We start from the raw sequence: 24,952 nt of genomic DNA, 5'->3' as shown, positions 1-24,952 counted from the left end.
TCGCCGGAATCGAGCCGCGGTCAATGGTTTCCCGATCCGAGGGCATGGGGAGAGAGAGGAGAGCGAGGGGGTTCCGTTCCGGTGACTCCGGGCATGGGTGACGGAGTGGAAGGAGGTCCGCCCCGAGCAGCCATGGCTACGGCCATGGGAGCTCGTGGGGAGCTTGGCTCAGGCAGGGGTAGGGAACGACATGGGTTGGGTGATGTAGATGAGGTTATGGAGATGCTCACCTCGAAGGGAATTGCACCGAGATGGACTGGTGGGGGAGATCGATCGGAGGCTTGCTGTGGGGGGAGAAACAGAGAAGCAGGAAATTGGAGCAGCGAGGAAGACGAGTGGTGGAGCTGCGTAGCTCGGCGTGCTTGGTGGTGGCGAGGCGAGCTCGTGGAGGCCTATTTATAGGCGCTGGAAGGCGGTGGAGAGGGGGGGTGCTGGTGGCCGGCCGGCGAGCTTCTCGGCGGCCATTAATGGCGCCTGGTGTCGTGGAGCGGCGGCGCGAGCGGCGAGGCGGCTCAGGGACGACATGACGGGTCGGGCAGGGGCGCAGCGAGCATCTCGAGCACGTGGAGCGTGTGGGCGCATAGGGGCGCGCTTGCGGCGTGTGGGAGGCGAGGCTGAGGCGCAGTGGCGCACGACGGCGGTCGCGGCGGCTGGCACGGCTTTGGCCCGGCGAGCAGCTCGGCGTGGTGATGGGACGATACAGCAGCTCGGTGGCAGTGGCTTGGCACTACGCGAGGAAGGGCGGCAAGGACGGCGGCGTGGGCTGCGGCAACTCGGCGTCAACATGCACAGCGGCGAGCTTGTAGCTGAGGTGATGACAGCGTTGAAGCGTGCGCGACGAGGCGGGCTTGGCCGGCGAGAAGGCTGCAGTGAGGTGGGGACTCGGCGGTGGGCGGCACGGCGTGATGCCGGGTGCAGCACGCGGTCCCGTCACGGGGCCAGCTTGTTGTGCATGCATTGCGAGCGCGAGCGGGGGGGGGGGGGGGAGCCACAGGGGCGTGGACGCAGCAGCATCAGCTCGAGCATATGCGTACTGCAAGGATTGCTTAAGAGTTTAATTATGTAACACCTCATATAAAGATAGTATTATTATATTGTTTTACGTTGCCTGTTTAATCGCAAAATAAGTTTTATTTTGGTAATAAAAATAGGGATGTTACACAAATCTACAATAGCTTTTCTATCAATTCCAAATAAAATGGGTTGCTCTTGATTTCTAGTATCAACACAAAAATTGGCATGATTTTTGGAGGCTTGGAAGATCAGTTTTGAAGATTGGAGAAAAAGAGAGGTTTCTGTACAGAACCAGGATGTTATGTGATTTTGTTCCTCGGACAGTCCGCTCCTTTACCGTGGACGGTCTGCCAGAGGCCCTGTGTGTGTGTCGTCTCTGCAGAGAAGTTGTGCCATGTACTCCAACACGTGTGCCACCTAGTCCCATTTGACCCCCACTCCACCAGCGCCCCTCCCTTCCTGGTGCCTCACTTTTCCACAGCCAGCTCTTCTCCCTCCTTTTGCTCTATTCCCACTAAGCCATGGAGGAAGAACTCACTTTTCCACACCAAATCCACCACATCTTCGCCGGAGTTCGATAGAGGATGAGTCAAGGACGACGTCGACGAGCTCCTCCACCACCACGACCATCTCTTCCTCGCCGAAGGCCTAGGAGAAGGCCATCCCCCAAGCTTCTTCATCATCTTCCCCAAGCCCAAAAGGGTGAACTTGAGCCGATCTACACCGACGCCGCTCTACTCCAACAAGTGGCCCTTTGCTTGTGCTCCACACGTCGCCGGTGAGCTCCTCTCACCGTTCCCCTTCCTACTTGTGCTTTCATTCAAACTCCCTAGCCCATTCATGGCATTTCACCATTGATGACCTAGAGCTTCATAGACTTCAGGCATGTCAAATCCACTAGCCAAAACAAGTTCCCCATATCCTTAGGAACCCATAGAAACAAACCGCACTCGAAACCATTACCGGAGCCTCCGTCGGCGACCTCGCCGGTAAGCCTCGGCCGACAAGCGGGCGGTCCGCGACCTACAGTCGGACAGTCCGCGAGTCGTGGCCTCCAAGACCGAGCCTCTGCACAAAATACGTCTCTAGGATTTTGTACGGCGGACAGTCTGCGATTCACCCCGGACAGTCCGCAGTTCACTTCCAAATTCCGCACAGAACCGAGTCATTTTTGGAACTCATCCGAGCCTGTACGGTGGACGGTCCGCCCCTCCGGGCCAGACAGTCTGCGGGTACTATAGCAGCATAATAGCAGACTTGTTTGTTTAAGTGCATAAGCATGCATCATCTTGCATAATTAGTATAAAATTGAATATAGCTCCGATTGATGTGAAACAAATTTTGTTTGCTTTGTCTTGATATTATTTACCTGTTAAAAATAGGTTTGTACCCAAAGTAATTATGTTATTTTCTCAGTTTATTTAATATGTGTTTATCATATTAATTGCATAATTAATTTTCTGTTTGTCCAAAAATTATGAAACCAATTTTGCTAGCTTCCTTATGATGTGTACTATCCATTAGACATGTTGTTTTGTAATAATTGTTTGTAAATTGGTACAGTTTAATCTATATTTTTTAGACCTAGTTAACTAGTAAATTGATAATAAATATTTATGTGCTTCTAAAATTGTAAATCCAATTTTATTTACTTTCCTCAACATTTATCTATTGTCTAAAATTGATAGCACATCGTAACTAGTTATATAATCATATAGTTTCTAATTTGTTAATTAAGAGCTTGCTACCTAGTTGAATGCATGTATGATTAATTATTTTCTAATGCTTCTAAAATCATGAAATGAATCTTGTTAGTTAGCTATGGCCATGATATGTTGTTGATAAATGTTAGCTTTCATTAGATGTTTATAGAAGGATGTTAACTTATATATGCTTGTTCTAAAATTAGTTTACTTGTAATAAAATGCCTAGTGAATCGACTATGCTCATGTGAGCTATCAACTTCCCTTTGTTAATTAAAGATAAATGGGATATGCTTTTATGGTTAGGAACCTCCATGAAATAACTTATAATGATGTTGCTTGTCTTAATTAAGTAGAACATGATTTGCTAGCTTCTTTTGTATGATGATATGATTTTATCTTAACTAAGATGTGATGTTGCTAGACACCCTTTAATTCTTGAGTTGTCTAAAATTTAATATGCTAGTGTATCACATGATTGATGCTCATGTTGTGAGGAGTCACTTTTCTTAATTTATAGGACAACTAATAATAACACAACTAGTTTTGATGGCATCCTCTTATTACAACATGTTTTGTAGAGTGTGTGCAAGCATGTTATTATTGTTTTTGCATCTCCCTTTGTAATTTTTGTATGCCTTATTTTATTTGTTTGCTTTATGACCTTGAATCATTTTAGCCTTTACTTCCTCATGAGTCATTGCATCTCATATGCATAAGCATTCATGGCATCTTTTCTAATTCATGCATTTACCTCCTTTCCTAGAGGATGATGTTCTGGAGTGTCGCGGTTGCGGAGTACCAAGGCAGGCACCTATGTATCTCAAACCCTACTTTTGAATCTTAATTTGCTATTATAAAATATTGCTTGTGCATGAGCCTAACTCTACCTAGTTCATGTGACATGTGTAGAACCCACTTGGCATGTTTTCCCTTCTAGCTCTAGAATAACTTATACTAGGTGAAGTATGCATGTTTAGACTTCTCGAATTAATTTGCTTAGCCATGCTTAGCTTACGATAGAAGTCGAGAGATGGCGAGGTCACCATCACTCGCGAGCTATAGGATGTTTGATTAATTTTACATGATTAGTCGATGATGGATAAAAATGGAGCAACTAAGAAAGATGATTTGGACTTGAGCAAGAATGGTAGGACCATGTTGGGAGAGGAATCCAAATGGTTAGTCTTGCTTGAGTTGGTTAAGAACCGGTCGTTATCGTTGTGATACTTGAGCACTTTTCTGTACAAACCACATGCTTAATAATGGGACGGTAAGCCAACTAGCATGAGTCACACCTTGTCTTGATCGGATTCGGTGCGAGTTGTAATGGAGTGTGATCGGCGGTTTTGGTGCACTTGTCCTTCCCGGCCGTTCGATCATAGCCGGTTGTGTTTGTGTGAAAGGTTGAGGCATGAATCAACACTTATCCTTGGCCGTGGGTATGGTCGTTGGTTTTGTTCTCGTGTGGGAAAAGTTGTACAACCCTGCAGGGTTTTTGATCTATTGCAATAGTCGTGCTCTCGGTCATTGAGCGCGCTCCTGTACTTGGACTTTAACGTAGAGTTTCATGAAGGGTTTATGGAAGATTGAGCTCATTGTTACATGATCACTTTACTTATGCAATTGTATTGTTGCTTTATATAGAGATATTATATGCCATGTCTTTTCTTATTAACTTGATAAAGATAAATTGAGTTCGCATTTTTATATATAAATTTAAAATTTGACAAGCCTCATGTATCCACCAAATGTATAGTATTATGGATAAGCCCTGCAAGTACGAAATGTACTTACGGTGTTGCCGTTAAGTTTTTTTTGCAGGTTTTTTTTCTAAGGAGTGATGCCCACGTTCATTCCGCCGAAGCCGGCAGTGTGGATGAATGGTGGAAGTTGTTCAAAACTTATGCAAGTCGTGTCTTGGGCAAGGACATCATTATTGCTACTTAATGCTTTCTAAATTTTCCACTGCGTTTTAGCTCTGAAACTAAGAAAAAACATGATAGGATATTCACCTAGACCTAGGATACATCTTAGCTTGTAAAGAAAATTTAATTGCTGAAAGCATTTATGTATAGTTGCTTATGTTATAGTTAAATTCATGAGTTTTTGTAAAGTAATTAAGACTTGTAATCAAAAGTTTAAATTTCTGCTCTCATATATTCTTGTGATGGTTTCCATGATGTAAACAAACAATATGCGAGTTGTTCCTGGGCGTTGCTCGAGGCGCATACCGGGAACTACCGGGATTATTTCGCTTAAGCTGGGTTGATCATTGGATGATAACCCGGTTTAGTCGATATAATTTGGGCGGTTCCTCACATGTATGTTTTTAGTAAATTATATAATTGATGAAAGTAATAATATCAGAAAAGGACAATGAGGTTACATGGGTGTTGGATTTGTGACAGGCGAGAAAAAGAGTTAATCAGGTCACATGGGCTAGGTTACGACAGAAACGGGGAAAACCTACGAAGGAAAGGCTATCTTACGCAAAATATTTGAATAGATTTCGCTAACCTGTCAACATTTGAGGTCAATACTATTCGCAATCCGGCAAATTGAACACTATATATCCTCCTCAACTTGATATTGGCGCTCACATTTTTTAAATTTATTTCAGATTTTAACCAGTGTTATTCTTAGCGGTAGACAAACCTACGTGCCGACAGCAAGATGTTTATAGTGATTTCATCAATCTCAAGAATCTGCTAGCCCAATCACTCGTAGGTGCTCATCGAAATAGGGTTATATACGTGTATTCAGAAGTGTGAGTGTGCGTACGTGTGTTTGCGAGCATCTACTATGTTTCGCAAAAGAAAAGTATTGTTAATAAACCCACAAACTATTGTGTCTTTCACACCCACTCAATGCTCATGATCAACTCTTTGGAGAAGCTTATGCTCTTTTGTGCCACAAAGGCAAGATCTTGTATATTCTAACTTACATATCGAGATTGCAGTTTACAGGTTGTTACCATCTACAAGAAACAAACATGTCTCGGATTGTAACAATTTGTACACCACATATTCTTGTACGACTATATAAATACTGATAAGAGTGAAAAAATATTAATATTTCGTACAAATTTTGTATTATTTTTCTTTTGCGAAAGGAATTTTGTATTTAAATTGATCCAATTCGTTCAAGGTGGTTGCCAATGAGGCAAAGAAGTAAGCCATTAAATAGATAAAACTTAACTAGAGCATAAGCTGAATGGTCCAATAGAGATTCATATATAGGTAAATGCATTTTATGAACTCACGGATAGGGATGCAAGTCCCGCCTTTTTTTGGCTCATTAGATCGACCCAAAATTTGATAAAATAAATTAGAATGGTATGCTACGTAATTAGTTTGGGAGAGAAAATGAACTAAAATGACAAACTCAAAAAAAATACCAATGAGTACCCACTTGCATCCCACATACCAGCTTACTGGAAGAATCACGATAAGAGCTGCCTTAAAAAAAAGGTGTGGTTTTATTATAAGGCTAAATATTAGGCACCAAATCAGCATCTAATTTGAACCTCTATATTACTAGGACCCCACAATTCTTATTCTCTGTCATGGGCAGTCGGAGGTCTTATGGGCCGGCTGGTCAGGCCCATTAGGGTTAGGTTTAGGGATCAAATTAGGTCTTACTTAGGGGTCAAGGAACCCTCTCTATATAAAGAGAGAAGATATGTCATTCAAGGCAGGCAAGAATTATGAGAAATCAGTCTAGTCCCAATTCCCAATTCGTTTCCCCAATCTAGGTTCATAACAACTGGTATCAGATTGCTCGGGTTCCCTTTCCATGGCCATCATGGAATCCCTACAGAAGGCGATTGAAGACATGAACACCATGATGACCAAGATGAACTCCACCCTGGAGACCCTGGCGCCGCTGGCCCCAAGCGCCGCTGACCTAGCGGCCCTGCCGGGCAAGGTCGCAGATCTGCTGAAGACGATGAATGACGCCGGCAACCGTCTTCAATCTGTTGGCGTCGCTGTTCAGCGTCTAGGAGCAGGAGAAAGCTCGTCTGGGTCTAGCGTGCAGCCGCCGCCGCCGACGTCCTTCCGCGTCTGCGTGGGGCGACTACACCTCCGCTTCGTCAGATGGAAGGCACCGTCAGCTAGGCGTCTGTGGCCACGAGCCGGCCGCCCATGGCGCCGGCCGCAGCAAGGTCGCCTCTGCGGTCCGCTGCCTGCAAGCGCGCGATGCAGGTCGATGCGAGGCCGCCGCCACCGATGGCTGCTGCGGGGTCGCCTCCACTGGCAGCCATGGAGAGCTTCTTCGAGTCACCGTGTGCCGCCACCCTTCTGCTCTGTCTTGCAGGTTTCCACTGCATCTCCTCGGCCGCAGATTGCGGCAATGAACGGGGTGACGGAGCATGCCTTCCCCGTGGGGAGACACGGAGCTGGGCTTGTGGTGGACCAAAGAAAAGCTGCTGATTGGCCGGTGGGCTGCCACATAATTCATGACACAACAGTTCACGTGCAGCCCACAAGTCTGCAGTTTCCATGGGAGCCAGGAGTTGCCGTGTTTGCTGCATGTGAGTGCTTCCTGGGGGGATCTGTCGCTACATGCATGCCTAAATTGTGGGGGATCTGTTGCTGCATGCACGCCTAATTGTGGGGGAAGCTACTTTGGATTTCTCTCTCTCCCTCTCCGTGAATCAGGATGGGGTCCTCCAAAATTTGAGAGAGCTCCACAAATCAAGTCTTTAAAATTAGTTTGTGTCGTAGTTGAAAATAAGAAAATAAGCCTCTAAGAAAATAAGCCGAGATGTAAAAGACTTATTTTTTTAGGTGTTTAGCTGCTAAGGAGTTATGTCGTCTTCATAAGCAGTCTTCATAAGCAGGATGCGTTGCAGCTCGAGGACGAGCTGCTCAAAAAGAGGGGAGTAATGTCATGGGCAGTCGGAGGTCTTATGGGCCGGCTGGTCAGGCCCATTAGGGTTAGGTTTAGGGATCAGATTAGGTCTTACTTAGGGGTCAAGGAACCCTCGCTATATAAAGAGAGGAGATATGTCATTTAAGGCAGAATTATGAGAAATCAGTCTAGTCCCAATCTCCAATTCGTCTCCCCAATCTAGATCCAATCCCACCCTAATCAGCCGTTGCCGTCCGGCTATCTTCCCGGCGGATGTTACCCCGTTATGAACTAGGTTCATAACAGTCTCCTTATTCCAAAATGTAGATCGTTTTCTTTTATAACAGTCATATTTCTATAAATACATTAACTAAAAGAAGCACACTATTATGAGAAATTTGGTAGCTAAGATGGTAGTGCATTTTTTATAAACTTAATTGAAGTTAAAAAAGTTTGAGTTCAGATAAAATTAAAATAACTTAGATTTTAAAACAGAGGGAGTACTTTTTTCAAGTTACACAATTTTACTCAATTTTGCGGAAGCAATTAAGTGTCGCCGAAACTCGATAACAATGAGGTTTGTGTGACAGAGAAAAGAAGACGGTCTATTCGTGGTTCTACTATACATAGCCAACTCTTGGCATAGTGGGACTTTATTTGGACCTATGCATGCTAACACCACACATAATAACAGACATCTATAAAATACGCAGGCTATAAAATACGCAGAGGCCTAGCGCTGCTGCTCAAAATTACCATTGGCAGATGCATACTTTTTCCGGAGTTACACAGGCACACACCAATAAGGAGAAATGCACAGCTGCTGTTTGCAGCTGGGCCATATGCGAACCATACTGAGTCATATATGTATGTCTTGTGTGTTACTGGAAACTAAAAACAAATTATTCACTTGTAATTGTATTAATTAAATATTTGTTATGCACAGTAGAAATCACCAAATTGGGAACAATCTTCTAAAACTGCACTCAGCTAAATGCAAATTTTCACTTCAAATCAGCCCTTCTTCCACAGTTGATAGAAGGAAAGGGGATACTGATCCTAGAAAAATTAGCAGAAGATGGCCCCAGGGGAATGCAAACGGAAAGCAGACTTCCATAACTTGAGACGGCCTATTGTACAGTGAGACATCTATTTTCCCCTAGCAAACAAATGACCTCTTCAGCATCCCTTTTTGGATCATACCCAGGACTGACTTTCAATGAATCACGAGTATCATGATCCTCCCAGCAGACTGCTGAGCAGAAAAGATAATGCAGTTACTACAGTTAATTAATACAGTTATTATTACAATTGAATGCATTTTGGGGAAAGTATATTAAATATTTTGCTTCTGATTTACCAGAAACCTAGCCAAACAAAGAAACAGTTCTGACATGCTCAACGATTCATATGAACTAATAAAGGGACTACAAATCAACAAAATTCGATCATCTGGTTAGTACGTGACTTTCTCCGAGGACCCTCCCTCCATATGAACCAAGCTTTTTTATAATGATGATCATGCAGTGACCATGCTAAAAAACTTGCCCCTTTATTCCCTAAAACTAAACTTACCTCCTCATTCCCTAGAAAGACTTACCGATACTTTCCCTAAACAGAAGTACAGAACTTGCCCCTTTAACAAAGAAAAAATGATTTATTATGATCAGAACTATTATGATTACTTATTTCAGAAAATACTTTTTTTTAAAGGTGTTGCAGAAAATACTTACCCCTTCTTAGTAGCAGACATTCTTCTTTCAGTTTTCCTAATTCCATCAGGATCATCTTTAACATGTATGCAAAAGGTGAAACTAGTAAAGAGACACATTTATCCATTATGACAAGAACACAAGTGCTGATGTGCAACAGAAATCCACTAGCTCCACCAAATATGTGATATTCTAAGAGAGTAGGGGACAACTAATATTGCGTCGATCAAGGATGGTTTTCTAGCAGACTACCAGGGCAAGCAGTGTTGTTAATCTAGTTCAGAACATTCTTGGAAAATTTCCCTGGGAAAATCTACATTTTAAACTCATTTTGTCCATATTTTTGAAAAGAATCATATGGCTCAGTTTTCTTTTCAACAACTAGGAGCAAAGTGTACAAAATGTAACAGTATTATGAACTATAAAGTATCAACTTTGTGACAATGTCAGATGAGACCGTCACAAACAGGAAAAAAAAGGTCAGATGAGAAAATTTAAAACACTCGTCACAGCATTCAAAATACATAGCTTTTGAAAATTAACATGCGACAAATACAAAGTTGTAGAGGCACTACTTAAGAAAGTTCTGAAGATCCTTAATAAAAGTTTGATCTCTACCCAAAAAAAATAACAGTTTGATCTCTCTATTTCTGTAATATATCTTTATTCCTGTAAGAAGAGCACAAGTGCTTAGATCTGTAATGGACACAAACTGTGATGTCAGATTATTCAATCTAAAGGAGAAAAAAAACCCACCAGAACTTCAAAAACAAAATTTAGACAGAGTGAAGATGTACCTTCCCCTGTGAGGCTTGTGCAAGTGCTTTAGATTCACCAAAGTACACGGAATTAAAATCGGCATGAGAATTATTCTGCAGCAACAGGAAAAACAATTTCATAATTTCAACAATTGAAACACTAGTGAGACATTTCCCAGCAAAGAGCTAAAAAAGGTTCGAATCTTCATCAACTCTTTCTTCATGTGCCCATGATTGCGAGTAAACTTATTACTTGCTTCAAATGCACAGCATTTGCTACGTTAGTGCTCTGTGATAACTGATGTGATAAAACTAAGTGTTTGGTTAACTCAACACAAATTACAGTGAAAGATGTTCAGACTATATCAAAGCTATATCTTACGCATCATATAATGATGAAAGCACTAGCTAAAACAACATGAATTACACAGGTGGCTCAGGCTACAGAATATTACGATATACCAAGAAGGCAAGAATGGAAAGGTTGCATGGCTAAAGACATGCAACTGATGTTAAGGTATACACCATCATGTCTCACTATGCAATAGTTAGCAAAGAACATACAAACAGATACTATCAGATTTTCAAGACTTTTTTTTATAAAGAAAACAGATATTATCAGAATTTCATACACTTTAACACAAGAACAAAGACAAAATCTGCTAGAAAACAAGAATATTCTGATTTCTGTGATAGATACCATGGTAAAAATCAAACCTGGAACTTAGCAAAATGGTTGCATAAAAACCAAATATAATTTCGGAGACGCATTTACCATTAGAGCAACATCATTGCAATTTCATAGTGATAGTATCACTAGCTAAACTAACATGAATATGTATACAACATTCTTACAGCTTCACCACATCAGTGAACAAAACAAAGATTTATGAGGCTAAGGGGCTAGATGCAATTGGTGTGGTGGTATATCACTGAAAAAAAAGTCATTGCACTGTGGTAGCAGCAATCATCAATATTATCAGTCTTAGACAGTTAGACTCATATAGTACTGAGCACAAAACAAAGCACAGCTCATCTTGTAGTGCTTTGGACTCATAACCATAAGAATAACATCCGAGCCAGAAAAAACAGAAATATCTAATCCACATCACATTTTCGTCATTTTGCAGTTAATTATAGGCACCATGTTTGCATCAGTTCTTGGAACCAATTATAAGCTAAACTACTACAGTGTGACATAAGGCACCAAACAGTCAAGATCAAGCACTTCAAGGGCAAAAACAAAGAAGATAACACAATAAGTCAGGAACATTCCAAGAAAGACAATTGTATAATACCTGACAGAATACAAACAACAACCTGATATACATTCAATATTAAAAGTGAAGTATATGTCACCTTACAACATTTATTATGTGGTTAAAGACCATATGCAGCTCATGTGGAGGTATATCACTGAAAAATGTCTTGACGGACCCATAACTCAGAACAAAACATACACACCAATACTACCATATTCTCAGGCTTTCTTATAACATAAAGTAAAGCAAGCACGCCTCATCTTACATTGTTTAAGAGTTGTAACCATATGAATACTCTGCAAACTAGAGAGAAAAAACCCACTAATAGTACATGCAATTTCAGTGCAAGAAAACAGCTTGTTCTACAAAGAACATGCAAAGCACTTCTCATTTGGAGCAGCATTATTCTTCAACTTCCTTCTTTATTTCTTCCATGAGTTCATCCTTGTAATCCTCGAATGTACCATCATATTTCTTCACCGTGCCATCCTCCACAACCCATATCTCACTCCTTTGCTCATCCTCACAAACACGAGATATCAATCTTGAGTCGTGACTAACCAAGACAACACCTCCAGTAAACTCGTCCAGTGCATCTGCCAAAGCATCAATACTTTGCATGTCCAAGTGATTTGTCGGTTCATCAAGCAGGAGAATGTGAGGTTGAGACATCGATATAGAAGTGAACACAACACGGGCCTTCTGACCACCAGACAATTTAACAATTGGAGTGAGATGGTTGTGTCCAGGTAACCCAAACTTCCCAAGCTTAGCACGGACAGCCTCTGCTTTGCTCATTCCCTCCTGATCTGGGTGAAGCCTCAACAAATATTGAACTGCATTTTCCTCCATTGTCAACAAGTCAACAAAATGCTGTGAGTATCGCCCAATCCTCAGCTTCTGGCTCCTCCTAACCTCCCCTTCTGTAGGGCTAAGATCACCAGCAAGTAAATTAAGAAGGGTAGACTTCCCTGCCCCATTGGGCCCAACAATAGCTACACGAGTTCCCATATCAATGCCAACATCAACATCAGACAGCTTGAAGTCTGGCCTACCTGGGTAGCTGAACCCTACCTCAATGAGTTGAAGGAGAGGTGGTGTGAGCTCAGTAGGCTCTGGGAAATGGAACTCAACACTGTAGTCACGCCACTTCTGTGGCACAGCTACCTGATTCTGGTCATCATCATCATCTGCTGCATTCTTCCCTTTACCCTTGTTCTTGGCGGCCTCTTTAGCAGCCTTTGACAGCGCCTGACCTTTAACCTTATCCTGTGCAGCCTTGCTACCTGACTTCCTGGCTGCTTTCATCTGCTTCTCATACACCTCAAACTTTCGGTTCATCTCCTTCCTCTTCTGCTCATAGCCACTCTCAAAATCATCAAAATTGCCACGATAGACATGCAGACTCTTATCATGCAAATGTATGATCTCGTTGCACACTGTATTCAGGAAGTCCCGGTCATGGGACACAACAATCAATGTCTTCTTCCACTGTGAGCACAAGTATTCCTCCAACCATAGCACAGCTCTGAGATCCAGATGGTTAGTCGGCTCATCCAGGAGCAGCAGCGTTGGCTGCATGAAGAGCGCACGGGCAAGTGATATGCGCATCCTCCAGCCACCGCTGAAGGACTTTGTGGATCTGGCCTGCATAGCCTGATCAAACCCCAGCCCCGCGAGGATCTTTGATGCACGCGACCGGGCAGCGTCCGAGTCCCGGAGATTCAGCTTCTCATACACCTCAACAAGACGATCGTTGTCATCAGCGTTATTAGACGCCTCAAGCCTGGCCTGCTCAGCACGGAGTGCTGTGAGCTCCTCATCAGCAGCAACCACAGCCTCGAGGGCCGACCGGTCATCACCAATAATCTCCTGCTCCACGAGCAAGACATCAATGTTCCTGGGCACGGGGACCTGGCGCCAGGCCAAGAGCTTGAGCAGGGTGGACTTGCCCATCCCGTTGGGGCCGACGAGGCCGTACCTCCGTCCGTGCGAGATCCGGAGGGAGGCGCTCTTGAGCAGCTCCTTGCCGCGCGCGGAGACGGAGAAGTTCTCGAGCACGATATCCTTGACGTTGTCGTCGACGGCGCCGTCATCGGCGGTGGCGGATCCGGGGACGCGCGCGCCGATGACGACGGAGAAGGCGTCGCGGTCGTCGCGGAGCGCCTCCTGCCTGGCGGCCTCGGCAGCGGCGGCCGCCATGGCCTCACGCTTGTCCTTCTTCTTCGCGTCCTTCTGCGACGTCGCGACGCCGGCGCTGAGGTCGACGGCGGCGGCGCGGGACGGCTTGGGCTTGGCGGCGGCGCGCTCGGCCTCGTCCTCCTCCTCGTCGGAGGGGGGCAGGTCGATGTCGCCCATGTAGGAGGAGGCCGGCGCCTTGGATGGCTTGCCCCTGGGCTTGGAGGGCGCCGCCGACTTGGAGGGCTTGCCCTTGGCCGCGGGCGCGTCCATGGAGGCGAGCATGGCGGAGACCGACATGGGCTTGTCCTTCTTCCCGCCGCCGGCGGCGGCGGAGGAGGAAGACGAGGAGGAGTCTTTGCGTCCCATCGGGGCGGCGGCGGCGGCGTGGGATGGGGGATTTACTTTGCGCGACAGGGTTTGATCGGGGATGCGTTTATTCCTGTGGACGTGATAGGAGAGATGGTCCGGCCCGTCTCCTCTCCGACCTCGTGTCCGGCCCGTTTCTGCTTTTGAGTCGACCTATACCTGTCAGGTGCGGCACCGCCATTCCCCTCAAAAAAAAAAAAAAAGGTGCGGCACCGCCACGGCGACTCGTGCGTTTGTGCCCCTTTGTTTTCTTCTCAACGAGATTCGACTTTCTGCTCTAAAAAAACGAGATTCAACTTTCTTTTTTCTCCCAAAAAAACGAGATTCGACTTTTTTTTTTGCTTAATTTCATCCTAGAATTGTCACAACAAAAACTTATAAGATGATTTTCGGATTTAGTTGTTGAAGTTGAAGCCTACTAACCATTAGGATACCATACGTGGTAGTGTGATAAATTCCTATCAAGCATGATTCACAATATTTCCTTGATCTGGCGCTCTCATCAGTCATCACCACCGCCATCATCAATCACCCAATTGACACATGAACAAGTCCGCACCTGCTGCTTCATTGGTTAAATTCACGGTAGTGTATCAGTAACGAATTGGTCCTTGAGTATGTGATCCAAAGAATGAAAGAAGTGGTTTGTTGTGAAAAATTTTGTCGCTGTTGATTTGCCGCTTGCTGCATCCCCCGGTGCTACTCGCCCCTGCCACAATGTTGATCATTGTGCCGTTTGACGGCAGCAATGTAATTTATGGCGTCTTCCAGTGTACTAATAAATAACAAAACGAAGCTAATCAGTGGTGAGGAGATACCAGATGCGGTCATTGCTAAGAGAAGATAGGAAGGCACGTCACGAGTGGTGTCCGCGGGTGTGGCGACTGGCGAGCGAATTGATGTGCTACAGGCCTACAGCCTACATCCATCGCTGGCAACGTGAAGAATAGAGGCAAAGAAAAAAAAGGAGGAAATGTTGATGGCGTAGGAGGAGAGTGTGCAGCTGCCAAAAGACAATATAATTACCCAAAGTAAGTCCTAAAAACGTGCATTTGTCCAGGAAATTTGAAATTTTGGTAGCGACTAAATGTCCAACACTTTTGAAGTGATACATACAGATTCCTAACTTTTAGTGACTTGAAGTTGAAGCTCATGAGAAAATTTTGCTATGTTTGGAGCAATTTGTCAATGTCCTCAGAAAGTATGTTTCTGTAGCCGCATAGAAAGAGGCTCGGCATAAATCTAGAGTGAACAGTTGACTTTTGATTGTACATGAACTTTAGGGATGGTGCAAGTGTTGGAAATATGCTCTAGAGGCAAATATATTTTCTTGTATTCATGGTTAATAAAGTGTACTTTGAATATTCATGGATGACAACTTGTATTGATTAATGCTTATGTGAAGTATTTGTGAAACTCTATACTTATATGAATATTCTAAAATGTTCCTAGTCGGAGTTCATGTGAGGACACACATGAATATTAGACTAGCACATGTATTAGTTGATTAACTATGTTTCACAAGTCATGGACATGGTGATGTCAAACTAATAATGTGGGCTCATGTGAGACATGAGATTGAACTGATCCAACACGAGATGATGACTTCTCATTACACAATATGTACGCTCTGTCCTAAGACCTGAGATCGTCGTATATACTCAAGATGTGAACCGACTTACTTAGGAGCCATCAAACGCTGCACCATAACAGGGTAGTCATAAAGGTGGCTTTCAGATCTGTCAAGAAGCATGTTGTGAGACACAGTCGGTCAAGATGGGATTTGCCCCTCTCTACAAGAGAGAGATATCTCTGGGCCCCTCGAGTGATTTGGATCAGTAAATGCATGGCCATGCCGGGGTTAAGAGTTAACCAAGGATTCCAAATCACATGATCGAGAAAGAGTGGTCGGCTTTAAGCTAGACCAAATATCATGAGGCAAAGGGAACAACATGTATATGATATTGTGGCGGCTCGTTTGATATGATCTTTGTGTGCGTATAGGAGTTGACATGTCTTGCTAGATGCCACTATCTACTATTGGGCCGAGTAAGAGTACTCGGGTCATGTCTATTCGCATGTGAGCACATAGGGTCACACACTTAAGGGAAAGAAACCTGGTAAGGATGAGATCCGAATTAGACTGGGCTTAAATGCACTAATGGGACTTTTAGGTCCAAAAGGGGACGCCCAAGGTGAGGCCCAAGACAGCCCACCTAAGGGGCTATATAAACAGAGAAAGGGGCGCCTAAAAACACTAATCCTACCAGTCACGCGGATGAACAGTACCATAAACAGTAACAGTGCGCTACAATAGCACCCCTCACTGTTCCTCCTCCTTGTGCATCTAGCCCTAGTTCGTTCTCGCGGATCTAGCAATCTGAAGTGCGAAGCTTCTTCCCGTACGTGTGGACTTCGTGGAGGTGCTGCGCTTGCTGCACAAGGACGAGCCGTTCGTGAGGAGGTTCACGCAACTGCACTGCCAGCTTCCATCTGCACTACACCGACGCGCTACAGAAGTTCCGCAACCGCGCGTCTAGTGGTAATCCCGTGATCTATAACTACAGTAATCCTGGTTTATGTGGTAGAAAAATTTTGTTTTTGCTACCCCATATTCCTGCAGCAAGTACTAGGACTGTCCTCTGTAGAAGATGCACATCTTTTCAGCTGCTGTTACAACATCCCTAATTTCGGTGTTGACACAAATTTCAATTAGCTTAATTATCTTGGATCCCTGCAACAACTTTGATCAGCTGCGCGGATTCTTCTTCCAATATTTTCATAATTTCAGCCCTCCAATATTCATACAACTTTTCAAGTGGGGCAATCCATTTCTAAAAAAAAACATCATATAGTGCCTGCACTCCAAAATAAACCGTGCAAATTAAAGACGTCAAGAGAAACAACAATATGATACATCATAACTGTACCTGTCCCTTCTCTATATTCATGGATTCCTTTGCAAATGTTGTTCAATTTCAAGGCCCTGCATGTCCATAAATAATAGTTCTCAGCTAACCAAAAATAAAATTATTTTCTGTTACACCTAACTTCTCTTATCCTTTCGAAGCTTATCTTGCCATCCTTAAATTGCTCTGCAGCTCCACTATTTTAGCTTTAACTGACTCTTCTATTTGCCTCAAGAGATGCCTACACAAAAAAAAAGAATATGTTAAATACATAAAATAGAATATCTCCAATGCAAATCAATCAGTAGCAAGGTACAAGTATGCAAACCACATTGGCTTAGCACCAGATCAACTCGAAAAATACTCAACAAACAGTACTTGTGGAAACTTTGAAGGCATCTTTAGAGCAGCACATGAGAACGAGTTAGGGTCTGTCAGTCATGTTTTATTACAGCAAGTACATGGTACAATTTGGTCAAAGAGGACATTAAAATCTCAATCTCAATGGACTATAACTTGGCTGAATAGGACAACTAAGGAGACTAACACTAAATATATGAGTATCATCAATAACACAGGCAGTTTTATCCATGTATGGAGCAGTATGTTGCATGAGAAACTGGAACTGCACAAGTCCTGAAATAGCTGGCAGCAAAGTTTCGTTGTTCCCTATCTTTTGCATCCCTTAGGTTCCCAGAATAAAATTGACTAACATTGGATTACGATGTTCAGTGTCCCAGATAATATGTATCTTGCAAGACAAGTGAAAGGAATTTAAATAACTCAATTGAATATGAATTATTCTTTATAATGGATAAGAGCTTAAGGTTTACAATGTACTTCAAAGTTGAAGTTCAACCATCAGAATTAAAACTTAAAAAAAAACTCGGCCGGGTGGGGAAAGACCGCCCCACCGGTATTAGCTTAAGAAGAAGCATCGGCTTCCCCGACCGAGAAAATCCCCGAACCCTGGCCCCGCCCTGACACTGGGAGACGTAACCCCTGGGAACTACCTGCCTGGGCCATGTAAGGGTCCTCAGGCCGACCTGGGTCCTCTCACAACCAGTGCTTTGGCACACGGGGCCAACGAGGGGACAGCCTGAAATTCGCTCCCACGGGGAGTCGAACTCAGGACCTGAGGGGTGCCGCCGGAGTGACTAACCAACTGGGCTAGCATCCTTTGGCATCAGAATTAAAACTTTCAATTGTCAGCAGGATCATCTGGAAATATAGAATCTCTTCAAAGGAAATGTTTGAAGGAGATTCGCAGTCTCTGCAACAAGCATCATAGAACTTTAGAATAACCAGAAAAAGAAAAGGTATGCATTAGAAAGTTGCGCAAACTGTAGAAACTATAATAAAAAATAAACAACCCAGTAGTTAATAATCCATAGGTGATGGAATTTCTTGTATACTCAGAAGTTCATTAAGATCACAATATTAAATAGCAAAGTAGTCCTGCTAGGTCCAACCAGTTCACAACCTGAGTGCTGAGAAGAAGAAAAGATAAGACAATTTGAATCCTAGGTTCAACCAAGGCATATATTGGATAAATACAGTGTGGACATAGCAATGTAGCAGTTTTCATAAACATGCCAAATTACCAATAAGGCAACATATGCATCTGCACATGCAAAAATATAATAAAAATATAGCATGTCATTGATATTTGTTATACTTCGTATAGGATCTATACTAGAAAGACTGGCGCGGCGTTGCCGCGCCATTAACTGTAGACCAGTGATTGTTACAAAGGTTATTGATATTTTTACAAAATTTTAGACTACAGGTTCTTTTTTAGAAATTTCAGGGTTTGTTCAGTAAAAATGCAAGGACTATGGGTTGATTTTCACAAAGCTAGGGGACTTTTTGGCGAAATTTTGGACTGCGGGTTGATTTGTAAAAAGCTCAATGTCTTTTTCATAAAAATATACGGGCTGCGGGTTGATTTCTGTAATCTTGAGGGACTTTTCTGTAAAATTTAGACTACAGGTTATTTTGTAGAAATTTTAGGATTTGTCTAGTAAAAATGCAGGGACTATGGGTTGATTTTCACAAAGCTAGGGGACTTTTTGGCAAAATTTTGGACGGCGGGTTGATTTGTAAAAAGTTCATGGTTTTTTCATAAAAATATAAGAACTGTGGGTTAATTTCTATAAAGTTGAGGGACTTTTTTATAAAATTTACATGTGATCCGACGGCGTAGATCTCTTTGCTGGCTGATCGGACGGCCCTTGTTTTTTTGATGACGTGGTTCGATGGGGGGCCAAAAATCGCCCCCCCCCCCTAGGTCTTTAGAAGATTTATGTTGCGCCAAAAAAAGGTACAGAGGAAGCCTTCCTCACTATCTAAAAGTTAGAAAAAAGGAAATGTTGTTTCAAAAAAAAAATAAAGAAAAGAAAAGCAGTTTGAGAGGTACAGAGGAAGCCTCCCTCCCTATATATATTCATGCTTGCGCTGGAACATTGCACCCCCTTTCGCAAACATTTGGGCGAAAACTAAAGATGCTGTTTGAGAGATACTGAAGAATCAATAAGCTTGCTCAACCAAATAAATGAACCGACAGTATTTTGAATCAAAGAGCAGCATCATTTTTTTTTGTGTGTGAAGAAAGGAAATGCGGGTATTGTTTCTACACTTCTCTCAAGTTTGCTATATTCCATGTACTGTACACAAGCCAGAATCAGCACATGTTGTGGAAATAACAATAACCGACTTATCCACCAGATGTGGTCAGTTTGATTTCTTTTGCTAGCCTATTTTCTGTGCTGTCAGTCCTCTTCACGCCAAAACTGTCCACTTGGTCCGGACTTGCTTTCATGTGAACAATCGTCAGTCACATGCATCATAAGATCAACAAGAACATGCTTACATGACATGGCCAGGTAGGAGATTTTGAGTTTCTGCCTCAGTGCTATTTTTAGTATCACTCTCTGCTGGAGGAATCTGCCAAATTAATATGAAGGCAAGACAGATTAATAACCGACGATTCCAAGCAAATCATCTTGCTCAGATGCGCTCCCCTCTTCATCAACCTCACAAAAAACGGCTGTAGCAGGCTCATATCCAGAGAGTTTCATCTCACCAATCAAATTATTCAACATCTCATACACCTCTGTCGATCTTGGATGGACCTTATCACCTACAAGGAAACCATGCATCTCGGATTGCACTTCAATCCAGCTACAACCAGGTTCCTTTTTCAGCCGTCCCTGCCTCATTAGCCTTCTAGTCCTTGAAACATCAACCCATTTCCCTGATTCAGCATATACATTTGACAGAAGAATGTAAACTGATGAATCATCTGGATCTAGCCGTAGAACATTGCTAGCAGCAATTTCAGCCACTTCAACATCTTGACGGATCTTGCAAATGCTTAGCAGAGTCTTCCATATGACTGCATCAGCTTCAAAAGGCATGCTTCTGATAAATTTCAGAGCTTCCTGCGGGCCCTTTGAGTGTCCTAGTATATCGACCATGCAAGAAAAGTGTTCCAGTTGAGGTTCCAATTTGTAGCGGGTGGACATCAGATGGAAGTAGCGGCATCCGTCATCTAGCAGACCAACATGGCTGCATGCCCGAAGAACTGCCACAAAAGTTGCATGATTTGGCAGAACATTTGCTTTCTGCATCCTCTCAAACATCTCTAGGGCTTGCAATCCTTGGCCATGGAGCGCATAGCCACATATCATAGCATTCCACGACACAAAATCCAGTTTCTGCGCCTTCTCAAACATCAGCAGCGAATCTGGCATGTTCCCGCACTTGGCATACATGTCTACAAGAGTACTAGAGATATATTCATCCCCAAGCATTTCCTGCTTGATAATCTGACCATGGATCTGTTTTCCCAACTCAATGGTAGCCAGATTAGCACAAGTATCAAGAACAGTGGCATAAGTAAAATGATCAGGCTTTACCCCCATTTCTAACATCGCTGAGAAGAACTTCTGTGCTTCATCACTCTGTTTGTTGAGTGAAAATCCTGATATGATGGAATTCCATGAAATAAGTTCTTGCCTCCCAATTCTGTCATGAAGTTTCTGAGCCTCTGTTATCATGCCACATTTACAGTACATGTCAACAACAGTGCTTGCAACAAAAGCATCTAAACCAAGCCCCGACTTGATTACTTTGTTATGAACCATCAATCCATATTCCGAAGATTGTAAACCTGCACAAGCCTTAAGAACACTACCATAAGTGAAATCATCAGGTTCCATAACAGAGCGCAGCATTTCATTTAAGTGGGCTATGGTATCCTCATAACACTCATTTTGCTCAAGAGCTGCAATAATAGCATTCCAAGAGACTGAATCTCTTTGCTCCATCTCCTGGAATATAAGATATGCTTCTACCAATGCTTTGCACTTCCCATATAGATCCAGAATTGCATTTTTGACACAAACATCCGCATCAAACCCTGATTTAACTGATAAGCAGTGGACTTGTAACCCTTGAAAGTACCCCTTAACCTCAGCACAAGCACTGAAAACACCTGATAAGCTAACTACATCAAAACCAATACCAGACCTGGTCATGAATTGAAACAGTTGCATGGCCTCAGGTCCGAGCCCTGTGCGCACAAGCCCAACCATCATGGCATTGCATGTCTCCACAGTATGGTTGGGCAAACCAAAGAATGCCCTTCTGGCATCGACCAAGCTATCAGCCTTGGCATACAAGTCCACAATTGCTGTGCCAACAACACGGTCAGAGCTAAACTTATTCTTTATGGCATGCGCATGTAACTGCCTAGCAGTGCTCAGACACGACTTTGCTGCGCACGATCTAAAGACACTGGCATAAGCTGGCTGGCTCACCCCAAGCCCCTGCCTCTGCATCTGCACAAACAGCTCAAGCCCTCGTGTGTACTGCTCATTTTGAACACATCCAGCGATCGCTGCACCCCAAGAGACCCCATTCCTCTCGCCCATTCCATGAAAGAAGCGCAGTGCGTCTTCCAAACTCCTGCACTTGCCATACATGTCCACGAGAGCACTCCCAGCTCGGACATCAGCCTCCAGGCCCGTCTTTACCGCCAACGCATGGATTTGAACACCAAGTGCCAAGTCTTCCAAACCGCTGCAGGCCTTCAGCAGAACAGCGAACGTCGTCCTGTCAGGGGCAACGCCACCGCGAGCCATCTCCAAAAACAGACCTACCGACCCCCGAAACATGCCGCGCTGGCAGTAGCTCGAGATCAGCGCGTTCCACGACACGACGTCCGGGCCCGGCATCTCGCCAAACAGCGATACGGCCGTGCCGATGTCTCCCGCGTGGGCGTACGCCGTGAGCATGGTGTTCCACGAGACCGTGTCCCGGTGCGGCATCGCGTCGAACACCCCGCGCGCGCGGGCGGCGCCCGCGCAGCGGGCGTACATCTGGAGGAGGCAGTTGGAGACGAACGCGGTGGGCGCGAACCCGGACACGAGCATCCGCGCGTGAGCGGCCCGGCCCGCGCCGAGCGCCGCGCGGTCGGCGCGGGCGCAGAGCTGGAAGAGGTGGGAGAAGGTGGCGGTGGCGAGGGCCCCCGCCTGCGCGGAGGGCGGCGGCGGGGACATCGGGAGCGCGCCGCGCTACGGGCGGCGACCATGTGCTTGCTATTGGCGGGGGACGGCGCGGCTGACGGAGTGGTAGAAGCTGCCACTGGCGCGCAGCGCCATCGGCGGGCGCGCGACCTTGCTCTATAGCAAACGGCGGCGCAGGCGATTGAGGCGGCTCGTGGGGATTCGATGGCGAAAACGGAAAACCTGCAGGCGGCGTGGTGGAGCGGCAGCGTTACGTGGAGCCGGAATCCGACGGCGGCGCGTGGTGCGGCGGGGTCGACGGCGGGTGAGCGGCGGCGAGTTTTGCGATTGAATGCCTGCCGGCAGTGACTTGACGGTGATGTTTTCACCGACATGTGGCCCCGGAACCGTTGGGTCCACATGTCGGTGAAAATCACCGTACCTCTGACTGTTAGGTGTACCGTGGGCGTGGGCCGGTTCCGCCCAGCCTCTTCAACGCGTTTACAAGTGCCGTAGGCCAAACTAAACATCATTTGAGAGCCAACAGGTAACCTTTTACGGTCTCCCTGCATGAAGGGGACCTGAAATTTGATAAGTTGTGTAATTTCGCCCCACCCATGCAGTCCGTGAACTCTAACACAAAGTGGCACATAATAGTTTTTTTCTGTCTTAAAAATAATGACACAACACACAGTTACACAACTTGAGGCTCCACAGAAAATTTGCTTCATATAAGGATCAAATTGCAAAACAAAATATTCTGCACTTTGTTTATGGTGTGCTCCGCACAAAGCTGAGGTTTGCTTGAGCCCTACCCCCACCGGCCGCCTCCTCCCAAAAAAAATCCTTTCCTTCAGGAGAACCCACCCATCCCCACTGCCAAACACCATGTCTGTGCTTGCATCCTTGGCATGGTTGTTTAACGTCCTAGAGGTGATAGGAGCGTTGATGCCATTGTACTTTTCTTTACTCCAGCTGAACTTCCATGTGTGCGTTGAGAGCTACAGTAATCACAGTAACGCTAACAGGCCCGCCTCAACAACTGCTCACGCACAACTTTGATTAGTCTGATGCTTGACTAAAGGATTCGGAATTAAGGTATGGCTTATTAGATGGGATTTGAGTACGTGATGGGCTGAATTGGTTCAATGGCTCAAGTACTCTTTCACTCTTTATGACCCATATACTACTGTTCTTTTACGCTTTCAGTCATATTAGTCCAAATGAGCACATAGACTCTTTTTATTCTATCTTTGCAACTCCCATCCATACATAGAAATTGGAGAGGGGTGAGGTGCTCACTTATCCGGCAACCAGTATGGAGTACCTGAGCTCACTCTCCCTCCCATGGATCTGCCACTTCCCATGTTGTTATTGTCTATATTGTTAGTTGCAGCGGTTCAAGCAAACAGATATGTACGTAGTGATGCTAGCGTGGAGGAAGGGGGCCAATGGCCCACTTTGGCCGACAAGTAGTTCCGCCAGTGTTGTCATCAGATCATGCTACCTGTCGCAAATGGCATGATTTGCAGTCTCAAATACCATACACCGCGGTCGCGACCAAATTAAAACATTCCCAATTTCAGGAATCCATTTTTAATGAACAGTCCAAATAAAGAGTATAGCTCAAGCATTCTGACAAGTTTGTATCATTCTCACTAGGTTGATATATAAACCCTATAGTACAGCTACACAGCCAAAATAATACTAGTATTGCAAATCACAGCAACAAAATGGATATATCATCAAATCCTTGTGTTATGGCCACCGCTACACTGTGCCACTAATCTGGGTTCTACTCCCAAGTCCCAACCCATCAAATCATATATAAACAATCTCTCTTGACCTACACTAGCTAGAGCGATAGTGTTGCGTATAAATCTTGTTCCTTGGTTTTGGGGTTTAGATACACCAACATCTGCTGGTTCAACTCCTCCTGAGATGTCATTAGGAATCCACTCGTGAATTACAAAATCTAAGAGGAGAAGAATGACTTATGGCGAGTTGTTCTATCAGTGTGATACAATGATCTGTTTCAAATGGCATGATATTTATCATAGTAGTTTCAGATAAAAGTATATTGACATCATCAACTAACCCGAGGATCTGTGGCCTCCTCCGGATAACTTTTTCTTCCCAAATACCATAATAGTGAGATGATGGATAACTGCAGCCATTGTAACTTATTTGTGCTTCTTATGGTGATCTTTGATCTTTTCTTCGTCAACTGAGGTAAAAATAATGTAACTAGAGAAAGTTTGTTGTGTAAAAAAAAGTTCTAAGTTCACCACTTAGTTCACCTGCTTGCAGTGACGAATCTGGCCAAGTGATGGGGGTCGGGGTGATGTCTTCTTCCCTCCTCTACCCCACTCCCACTTATCTCTATTTTTTTGTTCTCCCCTCTTCTCCCTCCCTAGCTTTCCCTAGCTTCTAATGAAGGTAGCAGCTAGTAGGGGGCTGGAGCCCCTCAACCCCCGTACTGGATACGGCCCTGTCTGCTTGAAGGTCTAATAGAGGTGATCCATTGAAGAGAACATATGTTTCCCAACAATTCTCACACCAGATGTTAGAAACTCTTGTTCCTACGGTGCCAGTCTCACCGAAAGTTTGCATTGTCAGCTAGCCAAAAGCTCATGCAGTTCTAGCAAAAAGTGGATAACAAAGAATGTACGCACTGTGC

At 44.4% G+C, this 24,952-nt stretch overlaps 2 protein-coding genes across 2 annotated transcripts; both read right to left on the bottom strand.

Annotated features, from left to right (window-relative positions):
• Positions 1-11,351: 11,351 nt before the first annotated feature.
• Positions 11,352-13,951, bottom strand: LOC120651820 (ABC transporter F family member 4-like). Its single transcript, XM_039929452.1, has one exon. The coding sequence runs from the start codon at positions 13,851-13,853 to the stop codon at positions 11,709-11,711; it is 2,145 nt and encodes a 714-aa protein (XP_039785386.1). The 5' UTR covers positions 13,854-13,951; the 3' UTR covers positions 11,352-11,708.
• Positions 13,952-19,281: 5,330 nt separating this feature from the next.
• LOC120651819 (pentatricopeptide repeat-containing protein At3g02330, mitochondrial-like) lies at positions 19,282-22,641 on the bottom strand. Its single transcript, XM_039929451.1, has one exon. It carries the CDS (start codon positions 22,324-22,326, stop codon positions 19,738-19,740), a length of 2,589 nt encoding a protein of 862 aa, XP_039785385.1. The 5' UTR covers positions 22,327-22,641; the 3' UTR covers positions 19,282-19,737.
• Positions 22,642-24,952: the final 2,311 nt, after the last annotated feature.

Source organism: Panicum virgatum, chromosome 9K (assembly GCF_016808335.1).
Source record: "Panicum virgatum strain AP13 chromosome 9K, P.virgatum_v5, whole genome shotgun sequence".
NCBI lineage: Eukaryota > Viridiplantae > Streptophyta > Magnoliopsida > Poales > Poaceae > Panicum > Panicum virgatum.
This window is presented reverse-complemented; position numbering and strand designations above follow the sequence as displayed.